At 48.8% G+C, this 17,261-nt stretch overlaps 1 protein-coding gene across 1 annotated transcript in view; it reads left to right on the top strand.

Moving 5' to 3' along the window:
- Positions 1-17,261, top strand: part of LOC119969941 (G protein-coupled receptor kinase 6-like) — a 158,939-nt gene that overhangs the window by 38,350 nt on the left and 103,328 nt on the right. Inside the window, exon 2 of the mRNA XM_038803909.1 lies at positions 387-482. Within this exon, the coding sequence (XP_038659837.1) occupies positions 387-482 (96 nt within the window). The remainder of the gene's footprint in view (positions 1-386; positions 483-17,261) is intronic.

Raw genomic sequence — 17,261 nt, 5'->3', positions numbered from 1 at the left:
GGCTAGGGGCCTGGCCAATTCTGGAACACAAGACGTCAGCACCACAACAGCAATGTTGTTGGGCCCTCCAGCCTTTGCTGTATCCAGGGCGCTCAGGGTAGCTCTGTGCAGTTAATCAAAAAGCTTTTTAAAAAAAAATGTTAAATGAAGTTTGAGTAACAGTAAATGAGTTTGTAAATTTTGATTACTTGTTTTTATTTGTTTTCACTTGCACAGGATATCTCCACGGATCTGTTGACTCCCAAAGCTGTGTATGTTTAATTGGGGAAAAAAAATCATCTGGTGGTTTTAAAAAAATTGCCATTTGTTTGTTGTTGCTTTTATTTATTAAATGATTTGAAGATATTGTTTTTGTTCATGGTTTTTTTCTCCCCCCCCCCCTAAAGGTGGCGGAGGGAAGAGGAAAGGTCGGAGTAAAAAATGGAGGGAGATGCTGAGGTTGCCCCACGTCAGTCAGTGTGAGGAACTGCGGCAGACCATTGGTAAGATACCCTGGTTATAGTTGTAACGCTGCTAATGCACAGCTTCTGCTGTTGCATGTTCACTCTGTGCAAGACAGGCCACGTGATGGCTCTCCTGTCTTCCATCTTAAAATTCCCATCCACGTTTTCAAATCCCTCCGTGGCTTTATCTCTCCTTTTTTTTCTCTGTCAACTCCTCTAGCCTTTCCGCCTCCGATCTCTGCCTCCCTCTTTATCCTGGCGTCCTGTCAGCCGGTTTGCAACTAAACCCGGGGATTCGCTCACCAACCGTCTCCACCTCTCTCTTTTTCCTCCTTGTAGACGCTCCTTAAGCGTGCATTTTTGTTTACCAAGCTTTTGGTCATCTTCCCTCATGTGGCTTGGTGTCAAACTTGGTTTGGCAACACTCTTGTGAAGTTGATGTTTGTTATTTCAGCTGGGCCCCAAGTCTGAGCATAATTGCGGGGAAGAAAATTAAACCAAACTAACTAACAGTTAGTTAATGAAAGGATCTTTCAAATAGGACCGCTGTTGATTTCCTTCCACATGAATTAAACTGTGGTCAATAACCCTTCAATTGGAACTGATCTCACTAACAGTTTGACTATTCCTTTTGTGGTAGATGGATTACTGTAAGAAGAACCTGGGAGTTTGTAGCTTCAAGTCTGAGATGTCACCCTAAGTGTAGGAGCCAGTGAGGCAATCAAATTGGTTCATGAGCCAGATAGGTTGCAAGGATCCATGTGAGGATCTGATTAGTCCATTGTACCAATCAATGCTAAACTCCTAGGGCAGCACGGTAGCACAGTGGTTAGCAATGTTGCTTCACAGTGCCAGGGTCCCAGGTTCGATTCCCGGCCTGTGTCACTGTCTGCGGAGTCTGCACATTCTCCCCGTGTCTGCGTGGGTTTCCTCCGGGTGCTCCGGTTTCCTCCCTCAAGTCCCGAACGACGTACTGTTAGGTAATTTGGACATTCTGAATTCTCCCTCTGTGTACCCGAACAGGCGCTGGAATGTGGCGACTAGGGGCTTTTCACAGTGACTTCATTGCAGTGTTAATGTAAGCCTACTTGTGTTGCTATATTTATCTGGTTATAAATATGGCAGTCAATATGGTCACCTTCCTTAATCCTAATTACGTTTGCTCTAGAGTTGCCAGGTATCTTTCGATACCGCCACAAGGTTCAAACCCGAATACTGATCAAAGAGCCAATACACCAGTTAGTTAGTTCAAAGTCAATACTATTTATTTACACGCACACTAATATCTACTCATGCACAAAATACCACAAGCTAAACTATCTCTAACGCTAACGCCTATGCTTAACTTCGGGTGCCCACTCAGTCAGAGGAACAATGGCCGTTGTTCAGATCTGAGGTTGTTGGGTTCGAAGTGGTACAGGAGAACAGCTAGGGTCGTCCTTCTGATAGCGAGCGTTGACCTTTGACTTACTTGCTTCTGGTGCAGCTGGTGGACAGATCTCTCCGCTTTGAGAGCCGAGTCCAAGGGAGCGATTCTCTCTCGGGGCCTTCTTCTTATACCCGAAGGGACTTTGCGCGCTTTTGGGCGGGCCTTGAACTTGTCCCCAATTAATTGGGCCGTATCTTGATCACTGGTACTGATCTTGACCAATAAAGGGGTGGGTGCCCTGATGGCTGGGCCTGTCCTAGGTGGCCGTTGGCCTTGCTTTGTTTACGCTTTCGGTTTGGGGAACTGGCGCCGGGATGTCTGGAGCTAGATCGGTTGCTTGAGTTTCTTTCCTTTGTTCCCGGAGATGGGCCATCAATATGTTTATTGACCTATAGTTTCAGTCTCGTTTGGGAGCTGCCTTCTCCAATCTGCATACAGGTTCTGTGCCTGCTTGCTTTCTCTACATTATCCATATTTCCCTACAGTCATTGCGATCATCCATTTTGTATTCTGGAAGTAGCCATCCCAGATGGCTAGACTTGTGACAATAAAGATTGTTATTATTATAATTGGTTCATGTGGCTGATAGTTTGCAAGGATGCATGTTAGGGTCTGGTGAGTTGATTGTACCAATCAATGCTAAACTCCTGACTGCATTGACCAATTGGCAATACGAGATGCTCTTTGGAATTGTACCACATTTTTGAGAGAAGTTTACACTCTTTTTAAAAAAAAAAAGAAAGTAAGTTAATCAGAAGTGACGGGGGTAACTACCCCTGGTGGGACACTGTAACAAAACTCAAAACGTCAAAGGAAACTCATCTCTTCAAACCAAAGTGTCATTACCGGGGGTGGTGATGCACCCCAGCCCCCGCAGTGTGCACTGCCCCCCCCCCCCCCCCCCACCCCCCATACGTCACTTGGGGAAAGGAGAACGAGCTTAAACTAGCATTGTTTAAACCCGCAGTTCGTGTAGTTAATAAAATAGAGTTGAACCTTTCTCGGTGTTGGTGGTATATGCTCACCTCGCAAGCCTACACTATCCAACACTTCAGCAACAACCCCTCACACAGGACGATGAATAATTGGAAGTAATTATTAGCCAGTAAGGGATCCGTTTGGATCCTTTTCGGAAGCTCGGGTGCCCCTAATTTTACAGATGCAGGGTAATGTTTTGTTCAGCCAGGACTCAGTTGGTAATGCTCTCCCCTCTGTGCTTATACCTCTGGAGCGGGACTCTAACCACGACTTTCTGACTTAAAGCCATGACTGATACATTATGTGCAACGCCAAGGACTACTGCATCATTGGCTGTGCTGATTTTGGATGAAACATTAGACTGAAGCACTGCCTGCTCACCTGGGTGGATGTAAAAGGATTGTGACACTATTTTGAAAAAGAGAGTGAGGGGGCAAAGGCGGGCAGTCGGGGTGGAGTTTGCCCCTTGGGATTTGGGCATCACCAGCATTAATTGCCCCTCCCTAAGTGCTATCGGTGGGGGAAAGGTGAGCTGTCGTCTTCAACCGCTGCAATCCATGTGGTGTCGGTACATCCAACAGCGCAGGTAGGGAGGGAGTTCTTGGATTTTGACCCAGCGACAGTGAAGGCACAGTGACATTATCAACACATCTCCAAGTCCGGATATGGTGTGTGGTTTTGAGGGGAAACGTGCAGGTGCTGGTGTTGCTCACCAGGCTAAATCGCTGGCTTTTAAAGCAGACCAAGCAGGCCAGCAGCACGGTTCCATTCCCGTACCAGCCTCCCCGGACAGGTGCCGGAATGTGGCGACTAGGGGCTTTTCACAGTAACTTCATTGAAGCCTACTCGTGACAATAAGCCATTTTCATTTCATTTCATTTTCTGCCCTGGTCAATATTTATCTCTCAATTGCTTCATTAACTGTAAAGCACTTTGAGGTGCCCTGAAGTTGTGAAATGCGTTTTATAAATGACAAGCTTGTCAGCGTTTATTTGAGAAAGAAATGCCACTACTGTTTCCTGTGTAGTCGGATTCTGCAAGTTCGGTGCAATGCGTTCAGTGCAAGGAGTTCAGTTAGGAAACTTGCTGTGGTTAGTGATTGCATCAGGAAAAGGTTTACCGTCTACAGAAGGCCGTCGGCTGCATTTTCCCCCGTCCTCCCATTGGTTCAGAAATGAGACATCTTCTTTAATAAAAAGCGCTTTGCCTTCACATCCTGCGTCATGTTTTGACAAAGTAACGACCGTGCCCCCCCCCCCCCCCCCAAAACCTGGCTCCGAGCAACCCCCTTTCTGTCGACAATGAGCGTAGCAGGCTGACACAACAGCTCAGTCAGCAGTAACTCAAACACACAACTTCCTGACTTGCAGGAAATTGCGCCAAAGACCGTGTGTGTCAGCTGTCCAATTAGGGTTTGTTTTGGTAGTGGTGGGGGGGGGGGGAGACCAAGGTTTCGGTACCTGTCGGAACCAAGCAGCCACACAATGTCCGGGGGCTTTTCCCAGTCCCCTGGCTGTTGGCAGATAGAGGCATCAGAACACCTGCCACTCTCGGAATTGTTTGCCAGGGGATCCAGATTTTTTCTCTCTCTTTGTTAAAGAGTTGAAATGTCAAAATAAAGCGAGTAGTGAAATTTAATTTCCCTCACGTTTTAACAGGGGAAAAGTCCTCCCTCCCGAGGTAAGCTGTTAGCAGCAGATTCTAGCGCTGTTGACACAGTCATAAAGGCAAGAAAACACCAGAAGCTGTGGTGCACCTTCCATGACCCGTGGGACCTCCCAAAACATTTAGCAGCCAATGAAGTGCGTTTGTGAAATAAAAGCAGAAAATTGTGACTGCCTTAAGTAGGCCAGACAGTGAAGCTGCAGTGAGAGACCGGGTTAACGTGTCAAGTCAGTGACTACTCATCTGAAGATGGATTATCAACCTGACACACTGACACGGGCTGTTCCCTCAGACGCCGCCAGACTTGCTCAATACATCCAGCTTTTTCTGTTTTTATTTCGGATTTCCAGCACCCGCTGCATTTTGCTTTTGTTACAAGTGCGTCTCTCAAGTTTAACCATGGCTGGTCTCCATTCTCCAATGCGGCAGTGAAGTGTGTCCCTGTGACGTTTTGAGACTGCCTTGGGCTGCAGGTGGAGCGAGTTCCCCGAGTTCATAACATGAGGGTCTGTCTTTGCGGCCAGTGCCTCAGGGTTGAGGATGACTTGCTCCTACTCCAGGGAGGTGGGCCCCTGGGGGTGGCTGAACAGTCCGATCCGGATGTTTAGCCTGAGGTCCATTCTCTCGTATGCCTCGGTGAATATGTCAGCGATGGGTTGTAGCTCGGCCTCTGAATGTGCGCAAGCGAAGGCGTTGTCCGCGTACTGCAGCTTGGTGGCAGAACCTGGGGTGGTTTTGGTTCTGGCCTGGAGGCGTTGGAGGTTGAACAGTTTCCCGCTTGTCCGGTAGGTTAGCTCCACTCCACCGGGGACCATCAGGGTGATGGGGTGGAGTGTTGCTGTGAGGATGCTGGAGAAGAGCGTTGATGCGATGACGCAGCCCTCTTTGACCCCTGTTTGCACACGTATTGGGTTTGTGATGTTGATGAGGATCACGGCTTGCACGTCATCGTGGAGCAGGTGGAGAATGATGACAAATCTCTGGGCAGCCGAATTTGAGGTGGATGCGCCACATTCCATCACGTTCGACAGAGTCAAAGACCTTTGCGAGATCGAAGAAGGCCATGGACAGAGGTTGATGCTGCTCCATGCACTTTTCCTGAATTTGCTGCGTGTTGAAGATCATGTCCATTGTGCCTATTGATGGGCGGAAGCCACACTGAGACTCCAGGGATGAGCTCTTCGGCCATTGGGAGGAGGCAGTTGAGGAGGATTCTCGCAATGACTTTTCACATGGTGGAGTAGGGAAATCCCTCTGTAATTCCCGCAGTCGGACCTGACTCCTTCCTTAAAGATGGTCACAATGAAGGAGTCTCGGAGAACCCCCAGCATGTTCTCTTTCTTCCAGAGTGTCAGGTCCTGGTCGATCACAGGTGATAGAATCACAAAATGGTACGCATAGGGAAAGGGACTCATTCAACACATTATACAGGTCAGGATTTTTGAAAGAACTCATTTTAAAACTTATTCTTTCACAGGATCACAGTGGTTCGCACTGTTGCTTCACCGCTCCAGGGTCCCAGGTTTGATTCCTGGCTTGGGTCACTGTCTGTGCAGAGTCTGTACATTCTCCCCGTGTCTGCGTGAGTTTCCTCCGAGCCCTCCGGTTTCCTCCCACAGTCCAAAGATGTGCAGGTTAGGCGGATTGGCCATGCTAAATTGGCCTTAGTGACCAAAAAGGGTAGGTGGTTAAGGGGGATAGAGGGGAGGTGTGGGCTTAAGTCGGGAGCTCTTTACGAGGGCTGGTGCAGACTCGATGGACCAAATGGCCTCCTGCACTATAAATCTATGAGGATGTGGGCGTCGCTGGCAAGGCCAGCATAGGGGGCAGTTAAGAGCCAACCGCATTGCTATGGGTCTGGAGTCACATGTAGGCCAGACCGGGTAAGGACGGCAGATTTCCTTCCCTAAAGCGCATAGTGAACCAGATGGGTTTTTACGACAATTGATAGTTTCATGGTCACCATTACTGAGAGGAGCTTTCAATTCCGTGTTTATTAATTGAATTTAAATTCCCCCAGCTGCCGTGGTGGGATTTGTGTCCATGGCTGATCTGATTGTAACCTCGACTCCTCATTCCCACCTATCCCCCGATAACCCTTGGTTGTCAAGAATCTCCCCACTCCTGTCTTAAAAATATTCAAGGACTTTGCTTCCACTTCCTTTTAAGGAAGAGAGTTCCAAGGATCCAAGGGTAGAACCCTCAAGAGTATTGACAGTCAGAGAGATCTTGGTGTACAGGTCACTGAAAGGGGCAACACAGGTGGAGAAGGTAGTCAAGGCATACGATATGCTTGCCTTCATTGGCCGGAGCATTGAGTATAAGAATTGGCAAGTCATGTTGCAGCTGTATAGAACCTTAGTTAGGCCACACTTGGAGTATAGTGTTCAATTCTGGTCGTCACACTACCAGAAGGATGTGGAGGCTTTAGAGAGGGTGCAGAAGAGATTTACCAGGATGTTGCCTGGTGTGGAGGACATTAGCTATGAGGAGAGGTTGAATAAACTCTGTTTGTTCTCACTGGAACAACGGAGGTTGAGGGGCGGCCTGATAGAGGTCTACAAAATTATGAGGGGCACAGACAGTGCACAGTTGGAGGCTTTTCCCCAGGGTAGAGGGGTCAATTACTAGGGGGCATAGGTTTAAGGTGCAAAGGGCAAGGTTTAGAGGAGATGTACGAGGCAAGTTTTTTTACACAGAGGGTAGTGGGTGCCTGGAACTCTCTGCCGGAGGATGTGGTGGAAGCAGGGACGATAGTGACATTTAAGGGGCATCTTGACAAATATATGAATAGGATGGGAATAGAGGGATATGGACCCAGGAAGTGTAGAAGATTTTAGTTTAGACAGGCAGCATGGTCGGCATAGGCTTGGAGGGCTGAAGGGCCTGTTCCTGTGCTGTACTTTTCTTTGTTCTTTGATTCACGCCTCTCTGAGAGAAATAAATTCTCGTCATCTCTGCCTTAAATGAGTGAGTGACTCCTTTACTTTTAAACAGTGACCCCCAGTTTTAGATTTTCCCACTCGAGGACACGTCCTCTCCACATCCACCCTGCCAATACCCCTCGGGATCTGAAAGGTTTCAATCAATTCGCCTCTTACTCTTATAAACTCCAGTAGATACAAGCCTAACCTGTCCCACCTTCCCTCGGAAGACAACCCGCTGGTTTCAATCTGCTAAACCTTCTCTGAACTGCTTCTAACGCATTTACATCTTTCCTCAAGTAAGCACAGAAATCCAGATCTCAACAGTGCCCTGTATAACTAAAGCATAACCTCCCTACTTTTGTAATCAATTGCCTCTGGATTACTAGTCTTTTAAAACATTTTTTTTAGAGTACCCAATTATTGTTTCCAATTAAGGGGCAATTTAGCGTAGCCAATCCACCTATCCTGCACATCTTTGGGTTGTGGGGGTGAGACCCACACAGACACGGGGAGAATGTGCAAACTCCTCACGGACAATGACCCAGGGCCGGGATTCGAACCCGGGCCCTCAGTGCCGTAGGCAGCAATGCTAACCACTGTGCCACCGTGCCGCCCCCTCTGGATTACTAGTCCATTGACATTGCCACTAGCCCTGCCCCTCCACCCCTGCTCCTGTGTGCATGTTCCTGGATTGGAGTTTATGTCCTGTTCCTGACATTACGTGGCACTTTATGCCGCACTCCCTTGTTAACCATCTCATTACCATCAGTGGCCTTGCAGGCTTCGATAGTTTCCTGTCTCCTCTAATACAAGCTGAGTTGTGTTAATAAATGCGACTGTCCCAGCCTTCAGAAGGGAAACATAAGGAATTGCAATCACACCGAGTGGAGCTGGAGGATCAGGATGTTTTAATAATCTTGGCTGGCAGCATCTGACGCATGTTTGGCCTGGACTGGGTATGTCTGATTCAGGTTCAGCCCAGTGATGTTGCTTCTGACGATGTTGGTAACAGTGCACTATTGAAATGGCTTCCACCCCCGCCCAATGCTGGAAGACCTGTTTCAGTTCCCTCTCCCTTATCTGTATTCTGCACCCAGCCCTGCTTCCTTCCTGTCCTTGAGCTGACTACGTCATTTCAATTTTTGCTTTCATTCTGAGAGTTATGGATTGATCTTTAGGATGCACCAGTGGATCCCTGGTCTGAAACGTCTTACATTAACACTGCAATGAAGCTACTGTGAAAATCCCCAAGTCGTCGCACTCCGGCGCCTGTTCGGGTACAGGGAGGGAGAATTCAGAGTGTCCAATTCACCCAACAAGCGCGTCTTTCGGGGCTTGTGGGAGGAAAACGGAGCACCCGGAGGAAACCCACACAGACACTGGGAGAACGTGCAGACTCCGCACAGACAGTGACCCAAGCCGGGAATCGAACCTGGGACTCTGGCGCTGTGAAGCAACAGTGCTAACCACTGCTACCGTGGCACCCTGTAGTTGCTATTGTAATATGACAGCCAATTTGCACACCGCCAACCCTGGCGAACTGCAATCTGATAGCAGCCGGTCAATAAACCTTATCAGTACCTGGTTTTTGAGTGATGTTGGTTGAGCAATGAATATTGGCCTAAGACATCAGGGAGAGCTGCCCGGCCCTTTCCAAAATAGTTACCCCTTTTACATGGACCTCGTTGGACAAGCAGGGTCAGACCAGCCTCGGTTTAGCATTTCATGTGAAAGACCGCACCTCGGGCAGTGCAGCGCCCCCTCGGTACTGAAACTGGAAGTGTCAGCTCATATTCTCTGCTTGGAACTACGGAGTGAGGCTTGTGTGGCGGGCTCCTGCTCTGTATTGGGTCAGGTGGTCCTCACCTGTGCCGCAGCCGCATCCAAGATTGTAACAAAAGATTCCCAGCTCCCTTTGATTATGAGGAAGCGTGGGAGAAATCAGTCAAAGTAGCTGATCGGTACCTGCGACTGTCTAAGCAGAAGTGGTTAACTAGAGGGCAGCACGGTGGCACAGTGGGTAGCACTGCTGCCTCACGGCGCCGAGGCCCCAGGTTCGATCCTGGCTCTGGGTCACTGTCCGTGTGCAGTTTGCACAACTTTCCCATGTTTGCATGGGTTTCACCCCCACAACCCAAAGGTGTGCAGGGTAGGTGGATTGGCCATGCTAAATTGCCCCTTAATTGGAAAAATGAATTGGGTACTCTAAATTTATAAAAACAGAAGTGGTCAACCACTAAGAACGGGAGCGGGTTCTGTAATTTAAAAAAAAAATTGGCACTTCAGCAAAGTCACTTGTTACATTTTCTACTTGCAGTTTTTACTCAAGTTTTTGACTCTTTCTCTTTTTTAGGATTTGCTTTAAACAAAGTACAGGACTGGAATAGTAACATAAGACATAGAAAAATGCAGCACAAACAGGCCCTTCGGCCCACAATGTTGTGCCGAACTTTTGTCTTAGGTTAAGAACAAATTAATCTGCACCCCAGCATTCTACCGTACTCTATGTACCTATTCAATAGCCGCTTGAAGGTCCCTAATGGTTCCGACTCAACTACTTCCACAATAAACAAATCCAATCCAATTCCATGCCCCACTACTCTCTGGGTAAAGAACCTACCTCTGACATCCACCCTATATCTTCCACCATTCACCTTAAATTTATGTCCCCTTGTAATGGTTTGTTCCACCCGGGGGAAAAATCTCTGACTGTCTACTCTATCTATTTCCCTGAACATCATATAAACCTCTCTCAAGTCTGTTGATGTACAGAGAGATCTGGGAGTTCAGGTCCATTGTACCCTGAAGGTGGCAACGCAGGTTGATAGAGTGGTCAAGAAGGCATACAGCATGCTTGCCTTCATCGGACGGGGTATTGAGTACAAGAGTCGGCAGGTCATGTTGCAGTTGTATCGGACTTTGGTTAGGCCACATTTGGAATACTGCGTACAGTTCTGGTCGCCACATTACCAGAAGGATGTGGATGCTTTAGAGAGGGTGCAGAGGAGGTTCACCAGTATGTTGCCTAGTATGGAGGGTGCTAGCTATGAAGAAAGGTTGAGTAGATTAGGATTGTTTTCGTTGGAAAGACGGAGGTTGAGGGGAGACCTGATTGAGGTCTACAAAAGTATGAGAGGTATGGACAGGGTGGATAGCAACAAGCTTTTTCCAAGAGTGGGGGTGTCAATTACAAGGGGTCACGATTTCAAGGTGAGAGGGGGAAAGTTTAAGGGAGATGTGCGTGGAAAGTTTTTTACGCAGAGGGTGGTGGGTGCCTGGAATGCTTTGCCAGCGGAGGTGGTAGAGGCGGGCACGATATCATAATTTAAGATGCATCTGGACAGATATATGAACGGGTGGGGAACAGAGAGAAAAAGGCCTTGGAAAATAGGCAACAGGTTTAGATAAAGGATCTGGATCAGCGCAGGCTGGGAGGGCCGAAGGGCCTGTTCCTGTGCTGTAATTTTCTTTGTTCTTTGTTTATCCTTCTCCATTCTAATGAGAAAAGGCCTAGCACCGTCAACCTTTCCTCGTAAGACCTACTGTGCATTCTGTCATAATATACACACAAGTATATGATGGTGCACGGACAGACATGGATTGACACACACGATGACCAATGAACACACAGAACACAGCAGCCAATCACCAGACAGGACATGGCCACTATAAAGCCAGGGGGCACTAGTTTTCCCGCTCTCTTGGGATGCAGCCTCTGAGACAGCCAGAGCCCGCGAGCAACAGCTCGAACATCCACCATGTGGTAGTAAGATAGTCTGGTCAGGTTAGCCTCAGGTCTCCAGTCAACTCAGCATAGTGTCAACCCACAGTTAAAGTATGTATGATCGTTTAGAGTTCAATAAAATAGAGTTGCATTTATTCAAGTGTTGGAAGCCCGCCTCTCTCTCTGCTATGGTAAACGCAGTCCTCGCAGACCCAGCTTACCCAACACATCTTATTCCAGGCAACATCCTGGTAAATCTCCTTTGCACCTTTTCCAAAGCTTCCACATCCTTCCTAAAATGAGGCGACCAGAACTGCGCACAGTACTCCAAATGTGGCCTTACCAAATGTTTGATTTATTTTGGTGCAAACGAATTCCACTGTCATTTTAAAATATATTTACTATATATATGTATATATATAAAAAAAATAATCGCTCAAGTAAGCCTTTTCACCTGCAGTTACTAGAAGCTTTGATTTATGTGCATGCATTTGTCATAATATACACACAAGTATATGATGGTGCATAGACAGACACTGACTGACACACTGAATGACCAATCAACACACAGAACACAGCAGCCAATCACCAGACAGGACACGGCCGCTATAAAGCCAGAGGGAACTAGTTTTCCCGCTCTCTTGGGATGCAGCCTCTGAGACAGCCAGAGCCCGTGATCAGCAACACGAACATCTACCATGTGCTGGTAGTATAGTCTGGTCAGGTTAGCCTCGGGTCTCCAGTCAACCTTACATAGTGTCAACCCACAGTGCAAGTATGTTTAACAGCTCATAGTTCAACAAAATAGAGTTGTACTTCTACAAGTGTTGGTAGCCTGTCTCTCTCACTGCTCTGGTAAACGCAGTCCTCGCAGGCCCAGCATACCCAACACGTCAGCGTGAGCTGGTCTTTTCATAGATACATACATAGAAGATAGGATCAGGAGGAAACCTTTTGGCCCTTCGAGCCTGCTCCGCCATTTATCACGATCATGGCTGATCATATTGTGATCCAGAACAAACAGGATAATTTTGGAACAAATAAAAGTTACTATTAAGCTATTTTGCTGGTAGGGACAGCTGGTTTTCAGACAGTCGTGCCAGATTGGCTTCAGCAGTCACAGGATGTGGCTATGAAATGAGAGGCAATAATGTTGTTGACACAATTGTTTATTTCTGTACCACCTGACTGGGCCTCTGTATGATTTTTAAATGATGGCTGGCAAATGTTGCTTTGAATTTGGAAAGATGGTGGAAACACAAATTAAACGATTAGGGAATATATACTGTTTTGATTAGACCACACATAGTTGTAGCCTCTGTATTGCGCAATGAAAGATATTCACACTCAGAAAAGATTGAATAATTTGGGGCTCAGTTTGGGTGGACCTTGTGTTGCCCTATCATGTATTTTCTTTTTATTTTCTTTTATTTTCGTGTACTAAATAATTGTTTGAGCTGCTCGCAGAAAAATACTTTTCACTGTACCTCCGTACATGTGACAATAAACAAATCCAATCCAATCAACCCTTTGTCATAGAGAAGACAGACAGAGGGATATTTAAGGATGTTAAAGGCTTGATCGGCTCGACCAGTGTTTTTCAAACTTTTTTTCTGGGGACCCATTTTTACCAACCGGCCCACCTTCGGGTCCCACGCCGGCCCACCTTCGGGTCCCACGCCGGCCCACCTTCGGGTCCCACGCCGGCCCACCTTCGGGTCCCACGCCGGCCCACCTTCGGGTCCCACGCCGGCCCACCTTCGAGACCCACGCTGGACGACCTTTACGACCCACTCCGGCCAACCTTCGCGATCCACCATTTTCTCTTACCTTTGTTTGCTGCTGACAAAATGGAGGAATCGCAAACGCGCCCAAAGCACGTGATGGCGACGTTTGGGAGCCGTGACCTGCTCTCTGCCTTCCTCAGGCAGGAAAATTACATAGAATCTTTTTAAAAATCTACTGCGTCTCCAATGGTTCAAATTCGCGTTCTTCAGGTGCAGGAGCTGGCTTCTATATTCAATTTTTATTTATTTTTTGTAAATTGGAACAATGTTGTTATACGGCGTGTTTAATCAAAGAGACCAAAGCCCATGTCATCGTCAGATTCTTCCTTTTTCTATTCAGCAGCAACAGGGGCAGCGGCAGAAACAACTGCTGCAGCAGCTGGGTCACTGCTCTCAGCCACCAACGTTGCAGATCAGACTATTGACCGTCAATATTAGCCAATGCCTTGCCAAACAGACTCGGCCAGAAAGGCTCAATGGTCACGCCAGCTGTTTTAATCAGGGCGTCGAGTTTGTCTTCGGTGACAGTGACCTCGTCGTCGTGCAGGATGGGCGCGCTGTAGATACGGGCGAGTTCCGAGGTGGAGGCCATGGCGCTGGATCTCTGCGGGTGGGTGCGATGGTGCCAGTCGCCGGGGGGGGGGGGGAAACTCGGCCTTAGCTTCGTTCAGAAGTATTGAGCACTTCTGAACCGGGCAGAGCGATCAGCAGCCGGCCTTTAACTATCTGGCTGCGAGCAGCCTTTTTACCATATATAAAAAATGCGGCCGCAGTGCGCGTGCATGCCCGCTCATCGGTGCACATACACAGAGATTTGCGCATGTGCACCGATGAGTGGCACGCACGCGCAGCGTGGCCGCATTTTTTTTTATATGGTAAAAAAGGCCGTTCGCAGCCGGCATAGTTACTAAAGACCGGCTGTTGCGCACAAATCTGCGCAATCGGGAGTGCCGGGACGGACGGTTCCGCGACCCTCCCGACACGCGCCCCAACTTTGAAGATCACTGGGCTAGAGGCAGAGAAGGCATTTCCACTTGTCGGGGAGTTCAACATTATAAATATAAGATAGTCACTCCATTAGGGACTTTACCCAGACCGTACTGACCATAAGGAACTCGCTGCCACAAAGATTCGGTGTCTTAAGACGATGATTAACGTCTTGGTGGTCAACTCTGTGTTGAGCATCGCCTGGTGTGACTCAGGAGTCCGCCTCTGCCACGTTTGCTGGAAAGAAGGACAAGTGGACTGAGCAGGCGCAGAATTCGCTTGGTCTCCGATTTCTCCGGGCCCCGCTCCTCGGCCAGCTGGGCTTTTCCTTATCTGCTCGTCTCTTCCAACGCCGTGCCAAACAGTCAGCCTTCAGAGGTGGCGACAGTCGGTGACTGTCAGTGTCAATATCTGCAATCTTCACTTCTCACTTGTAGGTGTCCCAGTAGCAGAGGTATGGATGTCCAGGGGTTGGTGACCCAGTGACCAGTTCACCAGACAGAAGACCTTTCAGTTTAACCATCCGATGAATATTGGCAAGCCAGCGCAGACTTCATCAATTTAGTAATGAGTGTATGCTGATGGAATTCAATGCTCCGGGACCTCTGAGTTGTGACCTTGTCCTGCCAAGAGATGCCGAGGATACATCTGAGATAGCAAAGGTATAAACTCTTCAGCCTCTTCTCCAGCCTTGCATGCGTTGCCTGGACCTGACCACTGAAGTGCGCCCTGAGGACATTGATATTGTTGTTTTGCACACTCTTACTCAGCTTGGGCATAGAATTATAGAATTTACAGTGCAGAAGGAGGCCATTGGGCCCACTGAGTCTGCACCGGCCCTTGGAAAAAGCACTCCACTCAAACCGACACCTGTAACCCAGTAACCCCGCCTAACTTTTTTGGACACGAAGGACAATTTAGCATGGCCAATCCACCTAACCTGCACATCTTTGGCGTGTGGGAGGAAACCGGAGCACCCGGAGGAAACCCACGCAGACACGGGGAGAACGTGCAGACTCCGCACAGACAGTGACCCAAGCCGCAAATCGAACATGGGACCCTGGAGCGGTGAAGCAACTGTGCTAACCACTATGCTACAGCCCTGCCATAGCAACTGCAGCTTTTGTGGTCAATCCTGATGTTACTGACTCCGAGGTGAAGCTGCACTCGGATTGACCCAGTTCCTTCATGTAAATTTCTGTTGGAATCTATTCTCGTCAGCTCGGCTGCAGTGTGCTGACTGGTTGACTGAAACTCACTCAGCCCCTGAAACCGAACAGAGGCAATTGTGGGCAGGTATTTAAAAAATGCAGAAAAACTCTCTCAGTGAGTCACCAGAGGAGAGAGAAACTGAACTAACATCTCAGTTTGACCGCCTTTCACCACCAGAACATGTTATCTTTTGGAGCTCGCTGTTGGATGATCAATGTTCATTAGAAGCAAATGACTTGGTTTCAAACCCATCAGTGGGTCCAGTGTCAAGTGACAAAGCAAATCCTTGCATATGGAAGATGGGCGTCTACCTTTGGCTGCCCGTTAATACCTGCAGTATGAAGAAAAATAAAATAGTCAAGCCACCCACAGAAGGATTCTCCCCCTCCCTGTTATCTCACTCCCTATTCTAACCCAGTAAAAAAAATTTTTGACTGTGAGTCCTGGTGACATTGTGCTGGTGTGAAATGATTGAGTCAATGTATATGTAGTGACGTGTCCGTGTGGCGTAGGTTCCCAGGCTGTTCGCAGGAGTAGCTTATTATTTCGAAGAAGACTGCCTACTGTTCTGTAAATGTGACGTTTCACCATGTTGTGCATTGCCGAGCCGTGGGTAGTATTCTCCCTCCTCAATCCAGAGGATGTGGTTTCAAGGGCAGCACAGTGGTTAGCACAGTTGCTTCACAGCTCCAAGCCGGGAACCCAACTTGGGCCACTGTCTGTGCGGACTCTGCACGCTCTCCCCGTGTCTGCGTGGGTTTCCTCCCACAGCCCAAAGACGTGCAGGTTGGATGTGCTAAGCTACATTGCCCTTTCGTGTCCAAAACAAAAAAAGGTGAGGTGGGGTTACGGGGAATGGGTGGAAGTGTGGGCTTAGGTAGGGTGCTCCTTCCGGGGGCCAGTGCAGACTCGATGGGCCGCATGGCCTCCTCCTGCACTGTAAATTCTATGATTCATTGAGATCATGGTAATCTGTTTGTGATTCTAATTGCTGAGTTCGCCAGGATTTTTTGTTTTTATTTGAACGACGGAGGGGTCTGGTGTTGGAAGGTGTGAAAGTGGTTAATGATAAGTTGAGTAGCCAATGATCAGTTAGTGATTAGTTTAAAAAAGAGAAATTCAGAGAACCCAATTATTTTTTTCCCCAATTAAGGGATAATTTAGCGTGGCCAATCCACCTATCCCGCACATCTTTGGGTTGTGGGGGTGAGACCCATGCAGACAAAAGGGAGAATGTGCAAAATTCATACAGACCTGGGACCTCGGCGCCGTGAGGCAGCAGTGCTAACCACCGTGCCACCCTAGTTAATTGTTAGTTAATGATAAGTTGATTGACTTCTTTTCCCAGAGTTTTGACCCAGTGAATGGAGGGACTGTGACGGGATTGTTCTCACTTTGGGAAGAGCAGTCTGAGAGGAGGTTCCATAGGTGTGCTCAGAATCATCGGTCTAGACGGAGTAGAGGAGAGTAATTATTCCCGTTGGTGGCAAGGACGCCAGTCAGAGGAGACCAGTTTAAAGCGGTTGGCAAATGGATCAAAGGTGCCATGAGGAAAGTGTCTATTGTGCAGCGAGCGATTCCAAGCTGGAATGAACTGCCCGTGAGTGCGATGCAGGAGGTCATGGCAAGTCGAGGTTTTCCAAAGGGAATGGGATAAGAACCCTGGGGGGCGATTCTCCGAGCCTGGTGCCAGGCCAGAGAATCGGCGTGACCACGCCACGATGCCGGCGCGCGATTCTCCGGGGTGCGGTGAATCGGCGGCATTTGCGCCGACGCGTTTGGCCAGCCGCGGGCCGCTGATTCTCCGGACCGGATGGGCCGAGTGGCCGCTCCGACACGACAGCGCCGTTCACCCCTGGTTGCTGCCGGCGGGAACTCTGCGGGAACCCTCGGGGGGGGGGGGCAGCCTGTGGAGGGGAGGAAGAGGGGCTCGTTCACCAGCGGGGGGTGGGGGGGCCTCCGATGGGGTCTGGTCCGCAATCGGGGACAACCGATCGGCAGGCCGCCCCCCCCTCGCTACCTGGCGCGGTCGGCCCCTGAACACCAACCCAATGTTGGGTCGGGGCCGGCGCGCGTAAGAAGTTCCCCGCGCGCGCGCAGGATGGCGCG

The sequence above is a fragment of the Scyliorhinus canicula genome, chromosome 8 (assembly GCF_902713615.1).
Source record: "Scyliorhinus canicula chromosome 8, sScyCan1.1, whole genome shotgun sequence".
Lineage (NCBI taxonomy): Eukaryota > Metazoa > Chordata > Chondrichthyes > Carcharhiniformes > Scyliorhinidae > Scyliorhinus > Scyliorhinus canicula.
Note: the sequence above shows the minus strand (reverse complement) of the source record. Positions and strands in the feature narration are given on the sequence as shown.